Source organism: Microcaecilia unicolor, chromosome 2 (genome assembly GCF_901765095.1).
Source record: "Microcaecilia unicolor chromosome 2, aMicUni1.1, whole genome shotgun sequence".
Classification (NCBI taxonomy): domain Eukaryota; kingdom Metazoa; phylum Chordata; class Amphibia; order Gymnophiona; family Siphonopidae; genus Microcaecilia; species Microcaecilia unicolor.
Window position 1 is genome coordinate 630,714,207 of NC_044032.1, and position 22,816 is coordinate 630,737,022.

The 22,816-nt window shown below is 46.8% G+C and overlaps 1 protein-coding gene across 1 annotated transcript in view; it reads left to right on the plus strand.

The window, feature by feature from the left end:
• MAML3 (mastermind like transcriptional coactivator 3) overlaps positions 1 to 22,816 on the plus strand; it is a 978,339-nt gene that overhangs the window by 936,868 nt on the left and 18,655 nt on the right. Inside the window, exon 3 of the mRNA XM_030191709.1 lies at positions 19,852 to 20,091. Coding sequence (XP_030047569.1) covers positions 19,852 to 20,091 — 240 coding nt within the window. The remainder of the gene's footprint in view (positions 1 to 19,851; positions 20,092 to 22,816) is intronic.

Consider the following 22,816-nt stretch of genomic DNA (forward strand, 5'->3'; position numbering starts at 1 on the left):
AGCTTCACCTGGGAAGCGACCACTGTTCACCAGGAGTTGAGCTCCCAGCTGCAGGTGGCCACCAGGACTTCTGGAACCAGCGGGGTTGCACGACCACTGACCAGACAGGCAGGCAAAAAGACACAGTCCAAAAGCCAGGAAAATCCGTAGGGCAAAGAGTAGTCAAAAACAGTCCACGGTCTAGGCAGGCAGCAAAACAAGCGAGGTCCAGGAAACAAGCCGAGGTCTGGAACACTGGAACTGAAGATAAGGAGCACCGGCGTGGACCTCAAACACAATTGAGGCCGAAGCAACAAAGGATTGGAGGCAGGGCTTTAAATAAGGTAGGAATCAGTCTCAAACATGTGCAGCTGATCCAAGATGGCTGCCCCCATCAGCAGAGTAGCACAACGCCCAAATATGGGCTTCCTTCCTGTTGTATACAAGATGGCTGCCCCCCTCCTGAGCTAGCCAAGATGGCTGCTGTCCTTGATCCAACCAAGATGACGGCTGCCAGAAATAGGAAACAGAAACAGACCCATCCTGGAGAAACCACATCCAAAATAGCCGGCTATCTCTGCCGGACCGTGCCTCGCCGGTGAATCGGCCGCGCAGGCCTGGAACCAGGGGAGGAATGTAACAGTTTCATCAGATTCCTTAATTTGGTTTTGGCTACAAAATCAAAACAAACAGGAAATCTTCTGTTGTTATTACCCTCCCGCAGGAGTGGTTGAGGAGCCTACATGGACCTTATGCAGGCAGGAGAGGATTTACTGTTGAATTTCCTCTTCCTTATTCCACTGCTTAGGTTCCACTTACTGAGGTTACGGTGGCTGCACATGACCACATGTAGTAAACCTCCGAAGTTCTTTCTCTCTCTGCCTGCTGGTAGAGGGACATTAACCACGAGTCTCTGGATTGATCTATTGGGACTAATGGAAAGAAAATGATCAGGTAAGGACTAATTTTACCTCTTGTCAATTCCTGAACCAGCTACTCCATGATGCAGTCATTTATTTCATCAAGGAACTTTACCTCCCTAGCATTTTCTGACATATTTAGCCTGCCACTGCTGGGGTAATTGAAATCACCCTTTATTATAGTGTTGCCAAATGTGTTAGCGTCTTTAATTTCTGTTACATTTCAGCATCTGTCTGTTCATTGGAGTCAGACATACCCCCACCAGTATTTCTTTTTTCCTTCACACGCATGTTGCAGTCTGTTTCCTGCAGAATATTTATTCTGTTTGGTTCAATCCCCTAACATATAACACTACCCTTCCTCCAGTTTGATCCACCCTGTCATTGTGATATAATTTGTACCCTGGTATCACAGTGTCCCATTGGCTATCTTCCTTCCACCAGGTCTCTGAAATGACGTTTACATCTATCTCTTCATTTAGTATACAATCCGCCTTATTTTCGAAAGAGAAAGTCGCCCATATTTCGACCCAAATCGGGAGATGAGCGTCTTTCTCCCTTGGGCGCCCAAATCGGTATAATTGAAAACGTGGGCGTCTTCAACTGCAATCTGTCGCAGAAACAGCCAAAGTTGATGGAGGCGAGGTGAAGGCGGGACTGGGGCGTGTTTATCGGCCGATGAGAGGTGGGCGTCCTCGGCCGATAATCGAAAAAAGAAAGGCATTTTTAGTGTGAATTTGGGTCACTTTTTTTGGACCCTTTTTTTTTTTCAAGAACAAGTCCCAAAAAGTGCCCTAAATGACCAGATGACCACCGGAGGGAATCGGGGATGACCACCCCTGACTCCCTCAGTGGTCACTAACCCCCTCCCACCAAAAAAAAAAACAACTTTAACACCTTTTTTTTCCAGCCTGTATGCCAGCCTCAAATGTCATACTCAGCTCCATCATAGCAGTATGCAGGTCCCTGGTGCACCTGTTAGTGGGTGCAGTGGACTTCAGCCAGGTGGACCCAGGCCCATCCCCCCCCCTACCTGTTACACTTGTGGTGGTAAATGGGAGTCCTTCAAACTGGCCCCCAAAACCCACTGTACCCACATGTAGGTGCCCCCCTTCAGCCATAAGTGCTATGGTAATGGTGTAGAGTTGTGGGGAGTGGGTTTTGGGGGAGGATTTGGGGGGGGCTCAGCACCCAAGGGAAGGGAGCTATGGACTTCAGAGGTAGGTAACTTTAGTTTTTTAATTGTTACGAGTGCCCCCTAGGGTGCCCGGTTGGTGTCCTGGCATGTGAGGGGGACCAGTGCACTACGAATCCTGGCCCCTCCCACGACCCAATGCCTTGGATTTGTTCGTTTTTGAGCTGGATGCCTTCAGTTTCCATTATCGCTGAAAAACGATACCGCCCAGCTCAAATCCGCACAACTCCGATGCATTTGGGTGGCACAAACCGTAGTATCGGAAAAAAGATGGACTCCCATATTTTTCCAAAATACGGTTTGCCCCGCCCCTTCACGTACCCGTTCTCGGAGATAGACGCCCATGGAGATGGCCGTTTGCGTTCGATTATGCCCCTCTATGTATAACTCTGCCATCATATTTTTTAGGACTCTAGTATTTGTGTACAGACATTTCAAAGTGTGTGTGTGTGTTTTTTTTTTTATCTATAATCTGCGTAGCAATCTAATCCCTGTCTGCTGTCTTACTTTTGCCCTTATTGAAACCTCTCTTTGGGGATGTCCTAACTTTCCTGTTTTGATAGTGCCCAAAATACAGTAGAATCCAGATAATGGGTGTTTTTCTACAGGCTGCATTGATTGCAGTCTTGTAAAATTAAAAACACGTTATTAAAAACTAACGTGTGCTTACTGCAGGTTAAAATGCACTACCGTGGGGCGCACTCAGGCAGTCCGCAGTCTTTTTGGAGTTGGTGCATGCTACCCATGTGCTCAGGGCATTTGGAGACAGGGTTTGGGCGTGGCTACGCTTATTGGTTAACGAGTGAGCCCTTACCACTAGGGGTTACCAAACGGCTCCAGAAAAAAAGAGGACAGATTGAGCCAGTCTGGGTTTTACTTTCATTGCTTTCAATGGAAGCAAAACCCGGACTGGATCAATGTGTCCTCCTTTTTCTGGAGCCATGTGGTAACCCTACGTGGCACCTACAAAATAGGTGGTGGTAAGGACTCAAGTGCTAATGGGGGTAGAATCATTTAGAGCTAGTATGGCAAGTACAGTCACTTGACAGAACTGTACCTGGCACATTTGAGTTTATCTTGTTGGGCAGACTGGATGGACCGTGCAGGTCTTTTCTGCCGTCATCTACTACGTTACTATGTACCTGTATAATTTATTTTGTGATCTTTCACTTTTGGGTATAAAAGCTGGCGGCCATTTTGGACAATCGTTTAAGCTCTGGTTCCACCTCCTGAAGTAGCAGGTTCACGAAACAAGTGGCCCTTGTTAGGGTTTTGGACAACTGGATTTTGTTCACGTTCTGCAGCACTTGAGAGAGTTCTTTTATGCACTGGAATAGTAGCAATTTGAGGGACTGATTTTGGGAAATGATATCTCTTCAGTCAAGCTAAGCACTTATTGGACTGTATGAGTGATATGCTTAGGAAATTTGGGGGTTTGATGTGGATATTTTTATATTTTGATGACTAAAACAGACTGTGTGGGTTTTTTGGCTATTTTTCTCTGATTTTTTAGTTAGTGATTTTTTTCTCAATTTGTGGAGATTTTTTGTTGCTCTTTTTTTTTTTCTGAAGACACATAATTTAGTGGGGTGGAGGAGTGGCCTAGTGGTTAGGGTGGTGGACTTTGGTCCTGAGGAACTGAGTTTGATTCCCACTTCAGGCACAGGTAGCTCCTTTTGACTCTGGGCAAGTCACTTAACCCTCCATTGCCCCATGTAAGCCACATTGAGCCTGCCGTGAGTGGGAAAGCGTGGGGTACAAATGTAAAAAAAAATATATATATATATCTGGGAATTCCTTTGGGGATAGACAGACATGTTTGGCCACAGCATTGGTCTTTGAGTTTTCAGGCCTCATTTAAATCATGAGAGTTTTCAAAGCTCCCCAATGTCTGGGTTAGCCATCCTGTTAGCAAAACGCTTGTAGGAAAACGCACACGGCGGGGATGACAAGAAAGATGGTTCAGCATAAAAATATCCAATGGACTGAAACAGTTCACATCAGAGACTTTATTCACTGTACAACGGACTCTTAATATCATTCTTAAAAGTAGTTAGACGTTTATTGACATTTACAATAACTGTGTCAAAGTTCTCGTTAGGTATTATTAGGAAAGGAATGGAAAACAAAAGTGAGGATGTTATAATGCCTTTGTATCGGTCCATGGTGCGACCACACAACGAATATTGTGTTTAATTCTGGTCACCGCATCTCAAAAAAGATATAGTGGAATTAGAAAAGGTATAGAGAAGGGCGACGAAAATGATAAAGGGGATGGGTCGACTTCCCTGTGAGGAAAGGCTCAAGCATCTAGGGCTCTTCAGCTTGGAGAAAAGACGGCTGAGGGGAGATATGATAGAGGTCTATAAAATAATAAGTGGAGTGGAACAGGTAGATGTGAATCGTTTGTTTACTCTTTCCAAAAATACTAGGACTAGGGGGCATGCGATGAAGCTACAAAGTAGTAAATATAATACGAATCGGAGAAATTTTTCTTCACTCAACGTGTAATTGAACTCTGGAATTCATTGCCAGAGAATGTGGTAAAGGTGGTTAGCTTAGCGGGGTTTAAAAAAGGTCTGGACAACTTCCTAAAGGAAAGGTCCAGAGACCATTATTAAATTGACTTGGGGAAAATCCACTGCTATTTCTGGGATAAGCAGCATAAAAAGTATTGAACTTTTTCAGGATCTTGCCATGTATTTGTGACCTGGATTGGCCACTGTTGGAAACAGGATGCTGGGTTTGATGGACCTTTGGTCTGCCCCAGTATGGCAATACTTATTAGACATGGCTCATAACACTTAAGTGCTATTCTATAACCACTCTGAACATTAGACATGGCTTATAGAATACCGCTTAAGTGGGGGGGGGGGGGGGGGGGGGGGGTTGGCACCAATTTTTTAGGCGTCATTTACTAAGCCAGCCATATGTGTAGTTGTTTACGTACAGTGAATGTGGTTTTGGGCTGTTCTTGTTCTTGTGGTTACTTATTATGTTGAAATCATTTTATTATTTTAACAATCGATCACTAACATTGAAGGACTACAACAGTCACCAAAAGGAAAATACAGTAACAGCAGATCCATATCACCATTTGAACTTCTAAGCCAGTGCAACCTTTACTTACAACCCCTTTATCCCCTGTATCCCCTTCCTCCCTGACTCTCAACCCCGCAACTGCAGGTCAAATGTCTTTAATGAGTGACGAGAGGTCTAGCTCAGTTGATTTCAGATCCTAGTATAAGCAGCTGGCTGCAATGTTGCCCAAAATCACTCCCAAATGCGCTGAAATTTTATACCTTTCGGGGATGAAATGCCGCGGACTTCAAAGCGCTCCGTGGCCAATAAATAAATCATCTGGGTCCTCCAGAGCGCAAGCATGGCTACTGTCGAAGCCATCCAGCATATCAATATCGACTTTTTACCAATCAGCATAGTCCGACGGAGGAACCCCCTCAGTCCATGAGGCATAGGCTGAGCCATGTCAAATAAATCAAATAACAACCCTACTTGTAAGCCCATCCAGCAGGCCCAAGGCTGTAAGGCATGGTGTAGCACTTACACCCAGAAGGTTTGTATTTATGTTATTTTTGTTACATTTGTACCCCGTGCTTTCCCACCCATGGCAGGTTCAATGCGGCTTACATATTATATACAGGTACTTATTTGTACCTGGGGCAATGGAGGGTTAAGTGACTTGCCCAGAGTGAGCTGCCTGTGCCTGCAGTGGGAATTGAACCCAGTTCCTCAGGACCACAGTCCACCACCCTAACCACTAGGCCACTCCTCCACTGTTGTTACCATTTGAGATTCTACATGGAATGTTGCTATTCCACTAGCAACATTCCATGTAGAAGTCGGCCCTTGCAGATCACAAATGTGGCCGCGCAGGCTTCTGCTTCTGTGAGTCTGACATCCTGCACGTATGTGCAGGACGTCAGACTCACAGAAGCAGAAGCCTGCACAGCCTTCTACATGGAATAGCAACATTCCATGTAGAATCTCCAATAGTATCTATTTTATTTTTGTTACATTTGTACCCTGCGCTTTCCCACTCATGGCAGGCTCAATGCGGCTTAGATGGGGCAATGGAGGGTTAAGTGACTTGCCCAGAGTCACAAGGAGCTGCCTGTGCCTGCAGTGGGAACCGAACCCAGTTCCCCAGGACCAAAGTCCACCACTCTAACCACTAGGCCACTCCTCCACTTGTATCATTGGACACAAAACATATGACTTAGGGTTGCTACGGGGGCATGACATTTAGTACAACCTCCAGATAGAGTCCTGCCCTGTGGGCTCGAGAGGGCGAAATGTATAGTCTTAGCATAAATTTATATTCTAGCTCCCACATTGTAACATTGCTCGCCCAGCGCAGTATACTCAAGATCCTGTGGTTGTTTATTAATAAATACAATATTAATCAAAATGCAGCCCTATAAAATAGTGTAACTATTTTAGTCTCCGATGTATATGCAAGCCTGGAGGCTCCACATTCTACTCCTCGTAGTTGTCTATCATGAAGTAGTTCCTGGGGCTACTCTTGCTTAAATCAAGGCCCATCAAGCCAAAGACCGGGTGGGAATTTCTAATTATTGAGGCTCTTCATTACTCTCCTTCCCTTGTGCACCTGACAGCATCCATCCTCACTCCCAGTAGAAATGGGAAGGACAGACAATTTGCAGTAGGCAGAAAGCAGGGTATGGAAAAGCACAGAAAACACTAGCTGAAATCCACACTCCTCCAGCCTCAACCAGTTTCATAGCTCAGCAGGCAAACACACTTTTCTTTTCCTCTTCCTTTTTGCCCTCTTCCTTGCAGGAGTGGTCTTAGCAATTGTGGGGCCCTGTGCAGACCAGTTCAGAGGGGCCTCCCGTCCCCCCACCCCCATAAGCCATAATTTATCAGAGTTTAAACGGAGGTTTAGAGCTCTCGGAACCCCACCTCACCCCATACCTTGATGTGCATCCACATTTCAGTAGAGAGCGGCAGACAGCAGAAGCAATTTTCATTTCCCATCAGCTGCCGAGCCCAGAGCCTCCTCGCTGCTGCGTTCTGCCCTTGCGGAAACAGGAAGTGACATCAAAAAGGGGGCGGGACGCAGCAGCGAGGAGGCTCTGGGCTCGGCAGCTGACGGGATATGAAAATCGTTGCCTCTGCCTGATGCTCTCTACTGAAATGTGGATGCACATTAAGGTATGGAGCAAGGTGGTGTTACAGGAGGACAGATGTGCCAGAGATGTGGGGCCCCTAGGAGGTCGGGGCCCTATGCGACCGCCCCTGCCTAAGACCGGCCCTGCTTCCTTGCTACCTCTCCATCAGCCATCAACTACCACTGCCCTCATTATTGCATATCATTGAGTAATATCGGACCGACCGTTCACTTGTCTATTAGATTGTAAGCTCTTTGAGCAAGGACTGTCTCTCTTTGTTAAATTGTACAGCGCTGCGTAACCCTAGTAGCGCTCTAGAAATGTTAAGTAGTAGTAGTAATTGTGCACTGCAGTCCCGCTACACCTGAATGGAAAGCACGGTTAAGACTATTCCCTGGCCAGTGCTTTACATGCTAGTACTGCTTGCTATTGTCAACCCACTTAGTGGAGCTCTGCTTAATTCCTTCGTATTTAATCTACAAGCAGCGTTCTCACTGGGTGGTAAGACTGGCTGTCTGTGTGCTGGAAAAGATGAGTGTGAATTCTTCTGCCTGCCATGCCTAGGGAAAAGGCCATTCCCTGAACACGTGCACACACACACACTCTTCAGCTGATCCACTGCTCCCCCTCACTCCTCTCCGCTTCGACAGCTTTGTGTGTGTATATGTAGGCTTCTTAGCAGTCCAGTGTTGAAGATACAGATGGTATATGATCCACTGGACAGCAATGGATTGGGTTTTGGGGAATTTTTTATTTTTTTGCAGAAAAGCTAACTTTTCCTGCAAAACTTCCATCACCTTAGCTGCTAAAGCTTTATCACATATTTATCATACCTACATCTAGTGTGATAAAGGCTATTGCAGTTTGTTTTGAAAAAGTGCAAATTTGAAAGTGACGTCCATATTTTTGTGAAATTCTGTGGTGTGTATTTTAATTGTTGTGCAATATGTAATGTCTGACCTATCTTTGTCAACATCTTGGTGTTGTGTAACCCGCATTGAACTGTTCAGGTATATGCAGGCTCGAAGCGATGCATAACATGACATAACAAGACGAGAATGTTTTAATCTGCAGAGGAGATGTAGGTACTGGGGTCACTCTCCTTTGCTAAATTCAAACAGGAAATGGCTATAGGTAAAAGCATGCTCCTCCTCCAATTGGATATGTCGAGCGCATTCGACATGGTAAACCACAATATACTACTAAGACTCTTAGACTACTTCGGGATTGGCGGTAATATACTCAACTGGATCAAGGGCTTTCTAGCCACCAGAACATACCAAGTGAAATCAAACTTAAACATATTGGAAAGCAGACTGTGGAGTATCCCAAGGATCACCACTACTTTTCAACATAATGATGATCCCACTGGCCAAGTCCTTAGCAAAGCAAGGCCTCAACCCGTTCATCTACGCAGACGATGTCACTATTTACATCCCCTTCAGACATGATCTAACAGAAATCACCAGCGAAATCAAACTTGGTTTGAACACCATGGACTCACTGCGTCTCAGAAAAGATATAGTGGAATTAGAAAAGCTGCAGAGAAGGGCAACGAAAAAGATAAAGGGGATGGGACGACTTTTCTATGAGGAAAGGCTGAAGTGTCTAGGGCTCTTCAGCTTGGAGAAAAGGCGGCTGAGAGGAGATATGATAGAGGTCTATAAAATAATGAGTGGAGTTGAACAGGTAGATGTGAAGCTTCTGTTTATGCTTTCCAAAAATACGAGGACTAGGGGGCATGCGATGAAGCTACAATGTAGTAAATTTAAAACGAATCGAAGAAACTATTTTTTCACTCGACGTGTAATTAAACTCTGGAATGCGTTGCCAGAGAATGTGGTAAAGGTGGTTAGCTTAGCGGAGTTCAAAAAAGGTTTGGACTGCCCCCTAAAGGAAAAATCCATAGACCGTTATTGAATGCGCTTAGGGAAAATCCACTATTTCTGGGATAAGCAGTATAGAATGTTTTGTACTTTTTTGAGATCTTGCCAGGTATATTGTGACCTGGAGTGGCCACTGTTGGAAACAGGATGCTGGGCTTGATGGACCTTTGGTCTTTCCCAGTATGGCAATACTTATGTAAATCTGAATTGGAGGCAGTCTTTTCCAGGAAAGTAGCCCAACAGCATTGAAGCTTTAACTTTTGTGAGAGTCCTACTACTAATCATTTCTATAGCGCTACTAGATGTACGCAGCGCTGAACACATTATATGCAGGTACTTTCTCTGTCCCTAAAGGGCAAACAATCTAAATTGTTTTTGTTTTTAATCTGGGGCAATAGAGGGTTAAGGAGTCCCTTTACTAATGTCCGCGAAAAATGGCCTGTGGTAGTGTAGGCATGGGTTTTGGGCGTTCGCAGATCCATTTCTCAGCGCACCCCTGTAAAAAAAAGTCTTCTAAAAATGTTTGCCAAAAATGGACGTGCGGCAAAATCAAATCAGCGTGTGTCCATTTTGGGTCTGAGACCTTACCACCAGCCATTGACTTAGCGGCAAGGTCTCACGTAGTAATCGAGCGGAAATGACCTACGCGCATCAAATGCCACTTGGACACGCGTAGCTGACGCGTGCCAGAAAATAAAAAATATTTTTCAGATGCATGTAGCAGACACATTCCAAAAATGAAATTACCGCAAGGGCCACACAGCAGTAACTTGGAATTGGCGCACGCTGGGCCTGCGTAGGCTTTCACGGCATAGTAATAGGGCCCTTAAGTGACTTGCCCAAGGTCACGAGGAGCTGCAGTGAGAGTGAAACCCAGGTTGCCAGTGTCAAAGCCTGCCTGCACTAACCATTAGGCCATAAAACTCTTGAGTTCAAGGAGAAGTCTTGCTTTCTTCCCCTAGGGGGTCTTTTACTAAAGTTTAGCTTGAGTTATCAGTAGCAGAGCCCATTTTATTCCTATGGGCCCTGCTGCAGATAACTCGAGCTAAGCTTTAGTAAAAGACCCCCTTAGAGAGGTGCAACAATGAAAGGGTCTTCCTTCATGGAAGTGGTCCAGAAAGGAGCATGTAAACCAACAGTGGATTGGCCACTGTTGGAAACAGGATGCTGGGCTTGATGGACCTTTGGTGTTTCCCAGTATGGCTCCCTGCTCTAGGGGCCAAGAGCAATGGAAAGAGCACAGGGGTTGCCAGTCTGGTCCACAGCTCCTCCCGGTGCGTACTAAAAGACTAAACTGATCAGGGATTACCAGTCTGATCCATGACTGACCCCAGAGACACAGAGTAGAGAGAAGAAGAGGGACAGATCATGGAGGATATCTGATCCAGATCCTCAGTAGAGAAAGCAACAGAATATAGCTGCTTCTGGCATTCAGTCCAAGGGACTGGATGCTGGGGGAGCAGTGGAACTGGTGAGTGCTGAGACCCTGACAGGCCAATGCTCAGAATTCCGGTACTGTAGTGAACAGTGCCCGACCGATACCTTGGAAGTAGCACAGAAAAATAGCTCTCCAATTTATTTATTTATTTATTGCATTTGTACCCCACATTTTCCCACCTATTTGCAGGTTCAGTGTGGCTTACATTGTACCGTCAAAGGCGCTTGCCCAGTCGGTTGATAACAGATACAAGGTTGTATAGTGATTGTATAAGTTATAATTGGAGGGTCGGAAGGGATGAAGATTGCGTGTTGTCCAGTACAATTATAGTCTTGTTGTGTTGCTGGGTGGGAGGTTTACGTGGGGTCGTTGGGGTAGACCGTTTTGAAGAGGTTGGTTTTTAGTGATTTCCTGAAGTTCAGGTGGTCGTGTATTGTTTTCACAGCTTTTGGGAGGCCATTCCATAGTTTTGCGCTTATGTAGGAGAAGCCGGAAGCGTAAGTTGTTTTGTATTTCAGTCCTTTGCAATTTGGGTAGTGTAGGTTTAGGTGGGATCTTGACGATTTGACTTTGTTTCTTATTGGCAGATCTATAAGGTCCGTATATGATTTTGTGGACTAAGGTGCAGATTTTGAAAGTGATCCGTTCTTTGATGCTCAATTGTAATAAGATGCAAATGATATGTGCACTGTGTGACCAAAAGGAGGGGAGAGGAACATGGCCTAGTACATGCTCACAAGAGTTTCGTCAAGCTTAGTCGAGATCAGGAGGCAGGGCTGGTGGCAGGGGATAGTGCTGGACAGACTTTTACGGTCTGTGCCAGAGCCGGTGGTTGGGAGGCAGGGCTGGTGGTTGGGAGGCGAGGATAGTGCTGGGCAGACTTATACAATCTGTGCCAGAGCCGGTGGCTGGGAGGCAGGGATAGTGGTTGGGAGGCAGGGATAGTGCTGGGCAGACTTATACGGTCTGTGCCAGAGCTGGTGGTTGGGAGGCAGGGCTGGTGGTTGGGAGGCGGGGATAGTGCTGGGCAGACTTATACAGTCTGTGCCAGAGCCGGTGGTGGGAGGCGGGACTGGTGGTTGGGAGGCGGGGATAGTGCTGGGCAGACTTATACAGTCTGTGCCAGAGCCAGGGGCGGGAGGCGGGGCTGGTGGTTGGGAGGCGGGGATAGTGCGGGGCAGACTTATACAATCTGTGCCCTGAAGAGCACAGGTACAAATCAAGGTAGGGTATACACAGAAAGTAGCAAATATGAGTTATCTTGTTGGGCAGACTGGATGGACCGTGCAGGTCTTTTTTCTGCCGTCATCTACTATGTTACTATGTGGTAAGCAGAGCTCTTGTATGCATGTGCCAGGCAAACCCAGAGGCAAAGCACACATCAGTGCCGTTCTGTGCCTTTAAATATAAGCTTCAAAAAATGTTTTCATCTGAAAGGCTTATATTTAAGTGCAGAAAACAGGCGCCAATGTGTACTTTCACTTGGGTTTGCTCTGACTCACACACATTCGTCTCTCACTACCAGCGCTTACAGGCTTTCTTCTGCTTCCAAATAAAAATAAAACCCGGCATTAGGTTTTCAGATTTAAGGGCCTCTCTTCAAACACCCCAAGCTGGCATTAGGTTTTCAGATTTAAGGGCGGTTTTGTTTTATGCGCTGTTCTCTGAGCATAGGGAGGAAATAGGAAATGACTTCATTAACAGCCATTCGACTACATTTATTTTTTAATTATTATTATTATTTCTTTTAAAGTCATCTTTATTCGGTTCAATGCAAGTACATCAAAACATCACCACTTTATACCATTTGTGCTAATCTTTGGCACGCACATTGTTTCCCCCCCGCTAGAGTCCTCTGAACTTTCTGCGTAGATTAACACCGGTCCTAGTCCAGCACTGATCAGTCTAGCGCTAGCATTACATTCTGAGCATCGGCCCATGAAAGAGGTAGGAGGTAGGACCCACGTCAAGAGTGTTGCCTGACCTGCCTGAGCCTAAAAAAAAGGGAAGCACCAGGGAACACAAAGCCAGGAAAGAAGGGTGATCGTAGCACAGAAGATCTGTTTGCCTACCAAGAGATCGAGGAAGGAATTATGGGACATAACCTATGCCCAGGACTAGAGAATGACACAGAGATGGGGACAGAGCCCACGGGGATGGGGCGGGGACAGATCCTGCAGGGACTGGGACAGATCCCACGGAGCAGGGATGGGGACAGAGCCCCCGAGGAAGGGGACAAACTTTGTCCCCGTGTCACTTTCTATTATGAAGCCCGTTAATGAACTGGACTGTTGTTTATGTTTGATTGATGCAGACAATGTTTTGATTTTTTGGGGAAAACAAGCAAACATCTGGCCACAGCTAGCAAAATTTGCATGAGGGATCCTGTACATCCTGCTGCCAGCACATCTTCTGAGAAGACATCTTCTATTGCAGGAAGGACAGGAGAGCTAGACTGAATCCTGAGATCGTTGATGACTTCTTATTCATCCAAAGATTTAAAAAAATCATAACAGTGCTTCATAGGGCATATTTCTCCCCTCTAGGGCATACAGAATGGGTTGTATTTGTAGCCCTGGACATTAACAGGGTGGGTTAGGATTCCTTGGGGTAGTAGAAATCAGCTATTGCTGGGGTTGGAAGGGTAGAGGGTGATGGTGGTGGGAGGGTTTATTATGGTTGCTCATTGTTATTATTGTTTTCTATTTGTAATTTATACATAACAGTCGCACAGCATATTGTTCCTTTTTATACTTTAATAAAAAGATTAAAATATAAAATCATAAGTGTTCGAGGCTTTTGCAGATGAGAATAGAGCCCACAGGGACAGTTTTGGCCAGGGCCGCCGAGAGACTGGGCCGGGCCCGGGACAAGGCCGCCCCCACCCAAGGTCACCGGGCCCCCCCTCCACCCGAGGTCGCTGGGCCAGGCCCTCTCTCCACCCCCGGGCCCTCTGAAGTAACCTTTAAGCGCCTCGCCTCCCTCACCTTCGATGCAAGCAGCGGCAGACCTCTCCTTCCTTCCGTGCCCCTGCTTTTGGCCAGCACTTTTGCTTGTTTAAAAAACAAAAAACATTGTCGTCTGCATTGAGGATGGGGACAAAGTTTGTCCCCGTGTCCACGGGCTCTATCCCCATCCCCACCCTATCCCAGTAGGCTCTGTCCCCCTGGTTAACCGCGTGTCCCTGTGTCATTCTCTAGTGTGAAAGTAAAAGACCTTTAAGAGTGGAGTGGAGAAAACTGTGTAGGGTAAAAAAAAAATCCTTAAAAACCTTTGACAATTTTTGCAACTATTTCACAGTATTCGTCTGGTCTCTTATGTATATACTAGTAAAAAAAGCCCCGTTTCTGATGCAAATGAAACGGGGGCTAGCAAGGTTTTCTTCTGTGTGCATGTGGGAGTGTGTGTGTCCCTGCCCTCTGCCCTCTCTCCCTTCCCCTGTGCTGTCTGTCCCCTCCCCCCTCGGAGTCGAGTCCTTCAGAGTTAAGTTTCCTGCTGTGTTTGTGTTATAGTGATGAGATAGTGAGGGCTTCTGCCCTCTCTCCCCTCCCCCCTCTGAGTCCTTCACTGTTACAGAGAGAGCGATTTGATTTCGTGCTTTGCTGTGTTTTCCTTCACTGTTTGTGTTACAGAGAGAGCGAGGGTGGGGCAGACACTCATGGGGAAACCGGCTATCTCTCCCCCTTCACACTTCCGGCTGGAGGCTTCATAGAACGTTGATGGTGCCTTTTATATATAGAGATTTGTACAATTTTGGAGACAGACGGGTTATAAATAATAAAAATTAATGGGATTTAGCTCTCTGCTATATTTTTTCTGTGACTTTACTGTGCCTATGTGATATTACTTTTTAGTATTAAAGCCTGTCATTAGGGAACCCTTTGTTCGGTTGTGTGTTGGGAGAGTTATATAGTTTTGGCCTGAAATTGTACACCAGCCTCTGGGGTGTCCTCGGCCCCCCTGATCTGAGAGGTCCACAACAGTTTTAGATGGCCTGTGTACCTCAGAAGTACTCTTACATATTTGGAAGCCAAAATAAGTTCAATCTAGATTTGAAACGAAGAAAGCGATGATTTTGGAAGTCCGTTGCTTTGTTGGCCCTTGCTTTGCAGTTACTTCCAGATAAACTGACTATAGAGAAATCTGGAGATACTGTAACATTTATTATTTGAATTTAGCTCATTCCTTTTCAATTGTAGCTCAAGGTGAGTTACCTTCAAATACAGTAGGTATTTTCCTGTCTCCTGAGGGCTTAACCTTCTGTTGCCTCAGGACAGTACAAACTTCCATTGTAAGTGACCTGCCCAAGATCACAATCAGCAGCAATGGGATATGAACTGTGTTTCCCTGGTGCTCTAAGATGCTCATCTCTGATTCTTTTTTCTTCTGCATATCTCTTAAACATCAAGTTGTAGTCAAGTTTACAAACAAACCCACTTGATAACTGTTACCTAAATCTTCCCCATATCAATTCCACTCTTCCTCACCGTAGAACTTAGAATGGTTAAGTGCTGAGACGTGCCAGTGACTGTACTCCCACGCTGGATTTGTTAAGTGGAAGCCTGCCGTTTTAATTTCCAAACTGGAGGCTTTGGAAACCCCCTCTTTACTAATGAACGTAGGAGTGCAGAGCACATGCCCTGAAGCTTGATCACCCTCCGCCCCCCCCCCCCCCCAAACACATGTTGCACGTCCTACAAGACTGTCAATAAGGGCTTTGAGAAGAAATTGCAACCAAGAAGACAGAGGCATGCTGGAAATAATAATCACTGTCATCACACAAGCCAGACGATGCAGGACAGTGGCCGAGCTTATTCGGAAGAAGACAGGCCTGAGAAATCCAGGGAATTCCTGGATTGCCTGAGATTGTGTGTGTGTGTGTGTGTGTGTGTGATGTCCATCCTGCTGCACCATCCCCATCTGTTCGGTCTTCTGCTCTCAGTTGCCAGGCTACCTGCCTGCTCTATGCTGTCACACTTGACTGCCTGGCTGTTCCTTAGCAGCATTATACGTACTGAGGGGGTTGCAGGGGCTGGGGGAGGAACTGTAGTCACGATTAAGCCATCTGTAAGTGTGGGAGAGGGAGAGAGAGAGAGAGAAAAAAAGAGAACAAGCAGGAAAGAAGAGCAAAAGAAGAAAACCTCTCCTGCTGAGCTAGGAACAGCCACCATGCCAGGAACATGGTGGTGGAGTGTCAGGCTAAGAGCGCCATCTGCTGGCACAGACGCAGAATGGTGTGGGCACTTGCCTGTCTTGTGCTGCTGCAGCTGAACATCTGCTTTTCTGAAGCACTGTTAAAGGAAGGATGTGCCGGGGAAGAAACAAACGAAAGGGTCCTGGAATCCGGCCTGTAAAATAAATGATTCTTAAGGGTAAAAAAGGTACCTTAGAGATGGTCGACATAAATGTTGAGATAGTCATAGTAGCATAGTAGTAACATAGTAGATGACGGCAGAAAAAGACCTGCACGGTCCATCTAGTCTGCCCACGATAAACTCATATGTGTATACCTTACCTTGATTTGTACCTGTCTTTTTCAGGGCACAGACCGTATAAGTCTGTCCAGCAGTATTTCCCGCCTCCCAACCACCAGTCCCGCCTCCCATCACCAGCTCCGGCACAGACCCCATATAAGTCTGCCCTCCCCTATCCTAGCCTCTCAACCACCAACCCCTCTTCACCCCGCCACCCAATTTCAGCTTAGAGATGGTCGTCCCCAGTTTTCGGCCATAATGGAAACGGAGGACGCCCATCTCAAAAATGACCAAATCCAACTCATTTGGTTGTGGGAGGACCCAGCATTCGTAGTGCACTGGTCCCCCTGACATGCCAGGACACCAACCGGGCACACTAGGGGGCACTGCAGTGGACTAACTTATGCACTAACTGAACGGGGATGGACCTCCTCTCATATGAGGAAAGGCTAAAGAGGTTAGGGCTCTTCAGCTTGGAAAAGAGACAGATGAGGGGAGATATGATTGAGGTCTACTAAATCCTGGGACACCCTGTGAAATTACATGAAAATACTTTTTTTTTAAATAATTTTTAATTATTACATACCAAGCAAAACACGCTTGTACAGAAAGTACCGTATTTTTCGGACTATAAGACGCACCGGACCATAAGACGCACCTAGGTTTTAGAGGAGGGAAATAGGAAAAAAAAAATTTTTCCTTTTTCCCTCCTCTAAAACCTAGGTGCTCCGGTGCGTCTTGTCCGAGTTCGGGATCGCCCTCCCCTACTCACGTCACGCGATGTTCCCTGGTGGTCTAGTGACGTCGGGGCAGGAAAGAGCCCCCTCTTTCCTGCCCAGCGCGCTGCTCTCCGTCCTCCTGTATGCTGCCTGACTGTCTCGGCGAGATTCAAAATGGCCACCGAGACTTCAGGCATTTAAGTTGGATCGGTAGGGTATGCCTTTTTAAACAGGTTGGTTTTTAGTGTTTTCCGGAAGTTTAGGTGGTCGTACGTAGATTTCAAGGTTCTTGGTAATGCGTTCCACAATTGTGTGCCTGTGTAGGAAAAACTGGATGCGTAGGTTGATTTGTATTTGAGTCCTTTGCAGCTTGGGTAGTTCAGATTTAGGTACGTTCGTGTTGATTCAGATGTGTTTCTAGTTGGTAGGTCGATCAAGTCTGTCATATATCCCGGGGCTTCACCGTAGATGATTTTGTGAACCAGGGTGCAGACCTTGAAAGCAATGCGTTCTTTGATCGGGAGCCAATGTAGTTTTTCGCGGAGGGGTTTTGCACTTTCAAATCACATTTTTCCGAAGATAAGCCTGGCTGCTTTGAGCGGTCTGAAGTTTCTTTGTTCTTTACAACCTGCATAAATTCTATTGCAGTAGTCTACATGGCTTAATATCATTGATTGTACCAGGTTGCGAAATGTTTCCCTCGGGAAGAATTGTTTCATACGTTTGAGCTTCCACATTGAGTGGAACATTTTCTTTGTCATGGATATCACTTGGCTCTCTAGTGTTAAGTTGCGGTCCATTGTAACGCGGATGATTTTCAGGCTGTCTGAGATAGGGAGGGTGTTGTCTGGGGTGTTGATGATTGTGGGGTTGTCTGTGCTGTGTTGAGATGAGAGGATGAGACTGTGTGTTTTTTCCTTGTTGAGTTTTCGGCTAACAAAAAAAAATATACCATCAGGTCCCATCTGGAGATCCTTTAACTCAATCAGTCCTGCTTACCCTGGCTTAAAGAGGGATCACTGATGAGGTTGCAATGATTTTTGGGAGAGACAGGTGGTGGGGGTGGGGAGGTAATTGTTCCCTTTCTAAGGAGAGAGGTCCAGGAGGTCATCAAACATATAAACGGCGAGTGACCGTACTCACTCGCAAATGCGCAGTAGAGACCTTCTCTGCCCCGCCCCCACGTCAATACGTGATGACGGGGGGCGGAACACAGAGGGTCTGTACTGCGCATTGCTGAGGGAGGGACACCGCCGTCTAACGCTCCCCCCCCCCGAGTCGCTGCCGCCACCCACCTTCTACCCGGTCGGGCCCTCGCTCCACTATTGAAACAGCGAGGGTCCGGGAACGCAGCACTGAGTTCTGCTGAGCTGCCGACATCGCCCTTCCTTCTTCTTCTCTGCCTCTGTCCCGCCCTCGACGACGTTACGTCACACGAGGGCGGGACAGGCAGAGAAGAAGAACGAAGGCCGACGTCGGCAGCTCAGCAGAGCTCAGTGCTGCGTTCCCGGACCCTCGCTGTTTCAATAGCGGAGCGAGGGCCCGGCCGGGTGGAAGGTGGGTGGTGACGGCTCGGTGGGGGGGGGCGCGAACTCGGAGGGGGAGGGGCAGCAGCGAACTCGGCGGTGGGGGCGGGCCTTTCAACCCCCCCCCCCTTCCTATAATAGCCCGTTTTTACGAGCTCAAAGTCTAGTTTCCTAAGAAACTGGACGTTGTCCTTTATGTTTCAGTAGGGTTCTCGTTCCAGAGCTTAACTACTTTAAGGGTGGCTCTCCTAGATTATCTCCCTCTGCATCTGTCTTCTGATGGCAAGAGCAGACCTGTACTGCAGAAATGTTGGGGGTTGATATTCAAAGCGATCTAGCCGGTCATATTAGAGGCTCTTAACCGGTTAATGCTGAGGAAAATGTCCAGTTAGCGCCCAACTTGAAACCGGCTATTATGGGGGCGGAGTCAGCACTTGGCTGGTTAAGTGCCAGTATTCAGCAAAAATGAACTTTTATCACTTGACTGATTAAACACTCTGCTATTAATGATCAAGCACTACCACTTTAAACCTTATGTTGAATAGAGTTTTTCTATAGTTGATTACCTAATGTATATTACAATCCAATTTATTACTCAGGAACCTTCAAGCAATACCATAATGTATTCTTCTTTACCATGCATGTATACACATGGTATATATATATACCATGATCTATCTGTTCCATATATATTATGTTACCATGTATGTATGCACCATAATGCAATACCATTTGTGATTCTGGTACCCGTAAATGGCAACCACCATTACAGCAAATGTAAGCCACATTGAGCCTGCAAAAAGGTGGGAAAATGTGGGATACAAATGCTACAAATAAATAAATAAAATAAACTGGACATAAAAGTCAGTCCTATCTTTATGTGGTTCGTCCTAGCCAGTTAAGTGCTGAATATTGCACTTAACCAACGATGGGGCCCTTTTACTAAGGCGCATAGGCGCCTACGCGCATCTAACGTGCGTCAAATTGGAACTGCCGCCCAGCTACCGCGTGCCCCGGGTGGTAATTCCATTTTCGATGCGCATCCAAAGCACGTGATAGAAATTCTCTACTGCGTGGCGTTTACCTGGCGACTGGACGTGTGCTGATGATTACCGCCCAGTTAACGTGTGAGACCTTTCCGCTAAGTCTATAGGTGGCGGTAAGGTCTCAGGCTGAAAATGGACGCGCGCTGGTTTTCATTTTGCCCCACATCCATTTTCAGCGACAAAAAAAGGCCTTTTTTAGAAGGCGTTCTGAACAATGGACCTGTGTGCGTCCAAAACAAGCGCCTACACCATTTTTCAGTGCACCTTAGTAAAAGGGCCCCAATGTTTTTGTCGGCTCCATCGCAAGAGCCTGGACGTTGCCTGGCATTGAATTTGTGTTTATAACGCCAGTGAGGGTCAGCAAAACGCTGATTGTTGCAAGCTGAATATCAGGCTCGTTATTTCCAATCCTAGGCGGTGGCCTTGTCCTGCATGCCTCTTGCCTTCTAGCTTTCTTTTCTTATTTTCTAATGTTAAGGAAATGGAGCACTGAGGATCTTTCTTTCTCTGAACAGGATCAGAACCAAGCGGTGATGTCTCGGCCCTCCGGACCTATGCAGCCTTCTGTGCCCGTCTCTGGGAACATGGTGCAAGGTGCAGATCCTGGAACCCCTGGATATCTGGCAAACCAGCCACAGGCTGCCATAATGAAGCAGATGCTGATTGAGCAAAGGGCCCAGCTGCAAGCCATGGAGCAGCAGAAGCAGCAGTTCCTCCGGGAACACAGGCAGCAGCAGCAGATCCTGGCAGAGCAGGTATGTCCCTTCACAAGGTGCTAGCAAACATTTTTTTTTTTTTAAATGAGCTAGCCCACAGGACCTGGGTTGATTCCCAGGTTGTTTTCTACTCCCTCAACTGGAGATAACTATCAGTGGCGTAGCTACGGGGAACCACGGGGGCCTGGACCCCTCAGACTGGCTCTGGGGCCCCTGGTTTGGCTGGCGGGGTTCCCCAACCCCCGCCAGCCAAGGTGTCTGTCCCGCTCTGGTGTTACATTGCTGGCACCCTGTCCTGTTTTTCAGCACCATGCACGCTCGTTCTAATGAATTTGAACATGCGTGCATGCACGGCGCTGAAAGCGGGACAGGGAGCCAGTAATGTAAGACCAGCATGGGGAAAATGCTTTAGCTGGCGGGGGTTGGGGACTCCACTTCCAGTGGTGGCGGGGAGGCAGAGGCGGCGGCAGGAGGGCCGAAATTCCCCCCCCCCCCCCCCCCCCCCCCACACACACACACCTTGGACTCTGCCCCCCCCCCCCCCTCGAGGTCTGCCTATGCCCCTGGATACTACAAAGCAGCTCATAGCCCCGGGGCAGGTAGACACAGTACTGAAAACAGTCCTTTGTGACAGCTAGGTCTACAGCCCACTTTTTCATTTCAGGCAAGGCATGGTTGGGAGAGGAAGTCTTTTAGACTCATCATGGAGGTCTTCATTTCCAGTTTTAGTTTTGTGAAACAAACAAAGTAAAGAAATTAGAATTATTAGGTTTCACATACTGTAACCTATGTCTTACCAACACACAAACATACATACACACACACACCCAAACAGAAACAAAAAACACACACACATTCAGAAGGGTTGACAAGAATGCTCTGAGCCATGCTGTGCCTGCTTTCCTCACTTCTTAGTTTTGTGAAGCCAACAAAGTAAAGATATTAGAGTTATTGGGTTTGACATATGTAACCTATATTTCATGTTTTCAAAGCCATGAGGAGACATCAGCAGGATTAGGCCCATGAAAGGTCAAAGGAAGTTGAGGAATGCTGTCATTTGTGGCTTTATTAAATTCAAACATCTGTAGGGCTAATGTTCTAATAGGTCATAGCCACAGTGTCTGGAGCCCAGGCTTACGTTTCCGCTGTGTGACCTGAAGCAAGTCACTCTAGCTTCCCATTGCTAAAAGTACACTTCTTGGGTCAGAAATATCATGAGTATGGGATTTTTCTTGTAGGTCAACAACACCGTATGAATAGAAAATATTCTGCCTTGTATGTTTCATAAAGGCAAGGAAATATTGAAAGAAATAAGTCCATTAGAGAAAAACTCTAATTACAAATATATGTATACATATATACTTTTCATATGGTTATGGACCATCAAATATAGGAAACCAAAATTTTGTATTATAGAAAATTCAGATGTAGACAGTCTGTCCGATAATCAGTGCTACTTAATCAGCCAGCTAAGGGCTAATATGAGTGGAGGAGTGGCCTAATGGTTAGTGCAGCAGGCTTTGATCCTGGCATCCTGGGTTTGATTCCCACTACTGCTCCTTGTGACCTTGGTCAAGTCACTTAACCCTCCATTGCCCCTAGGTACAAAGACTTAGATTATATGAGCCCTCTAGGGAACGAGAAAGTATCTGCATATAATGTGTACAGCACTTTGTACATCTAGTAGCACTATAGAAATGATTAGTAGTAGTAAAGATAGCCAGTTAATTTAGGCGTACTTTATAGAATAAGCCAAAATTTCTGCGCGGTATATAGAATATGCTGAGCGCAGGTCCACGCAACTAAATTTAGTCACGATCAATTACAGCAGCTAAAACCTAGTGTGAATCCTGACGCCTAAATTAGGCGTGGAGTTGGGTGTATTCTATAACAACGCGCATAGATTTTAGAAACGCCCATGACCCGCCCATTCCACGCCCACCTTTCAACTATGCGACTTAGAATTTATGCACACCGCATTACAGAATACGCTTAAGACAGTAGTGCGCGGAAATCTCAGCACGATAAATAGAATCCAGGGGTAGGAGCACAAGGCTAGATTCTATATATGGTGCCTGAAAATTCCGTGCGGGAAAAAAAATACGCCTAGGCGTATTCTCTAAAGTACTTCTAAATTTTATAGAATAGGCTTAAATTTCCACGTGGTTTACAGAATACACTGAGCGCAGGTCCATTCAACTCAATGTAGTCACGGTCAATTACTCCAACTAAAACCTGGTGTAAATCCTGATGCCTAAATCAGGGGTGTAGCCAGACCAGCAGGAGGGGGGTCCAGAGCCCGAGGTGATGGGGCACAATGTAGCCCCCCCCCCCCCCCCCCGGCGTCGCCACCATCACCAACAACTTTGACCCTCCCCCCTGCCAACGACCCTCTTGACTCCCCTCCCGCCGCCAACCCTCCGCCACCATCGCCTACCTTTGCTGGCAGGGGACCCCGCCAGCCGAGGTCCTCTTTTTCCGGCGCAAGGCTTTGTTCTGTTTCTGAATCTGACGTCCTGCACGTACAACGTCCTCAGACCACTGCACTGACCCAACCTCCGCCAGCCAAGGTCCTCTTCTTCCGGCGCAAGGCTTCATTCTGTTTCTGTGAGTCTGACGCCCTGGACAGAAACAGAACGAAGCCTTGCGCCGGAAGAAGAGGACCTCGGCTGGCGGGGGTTGGGTCAGTGCAGTGGTCTGAGGACGTCAGAAACAGAACGAAGCCTTGCGCCGGAAGAAGAGGACCTCGGCTGGCGGGGGTTGG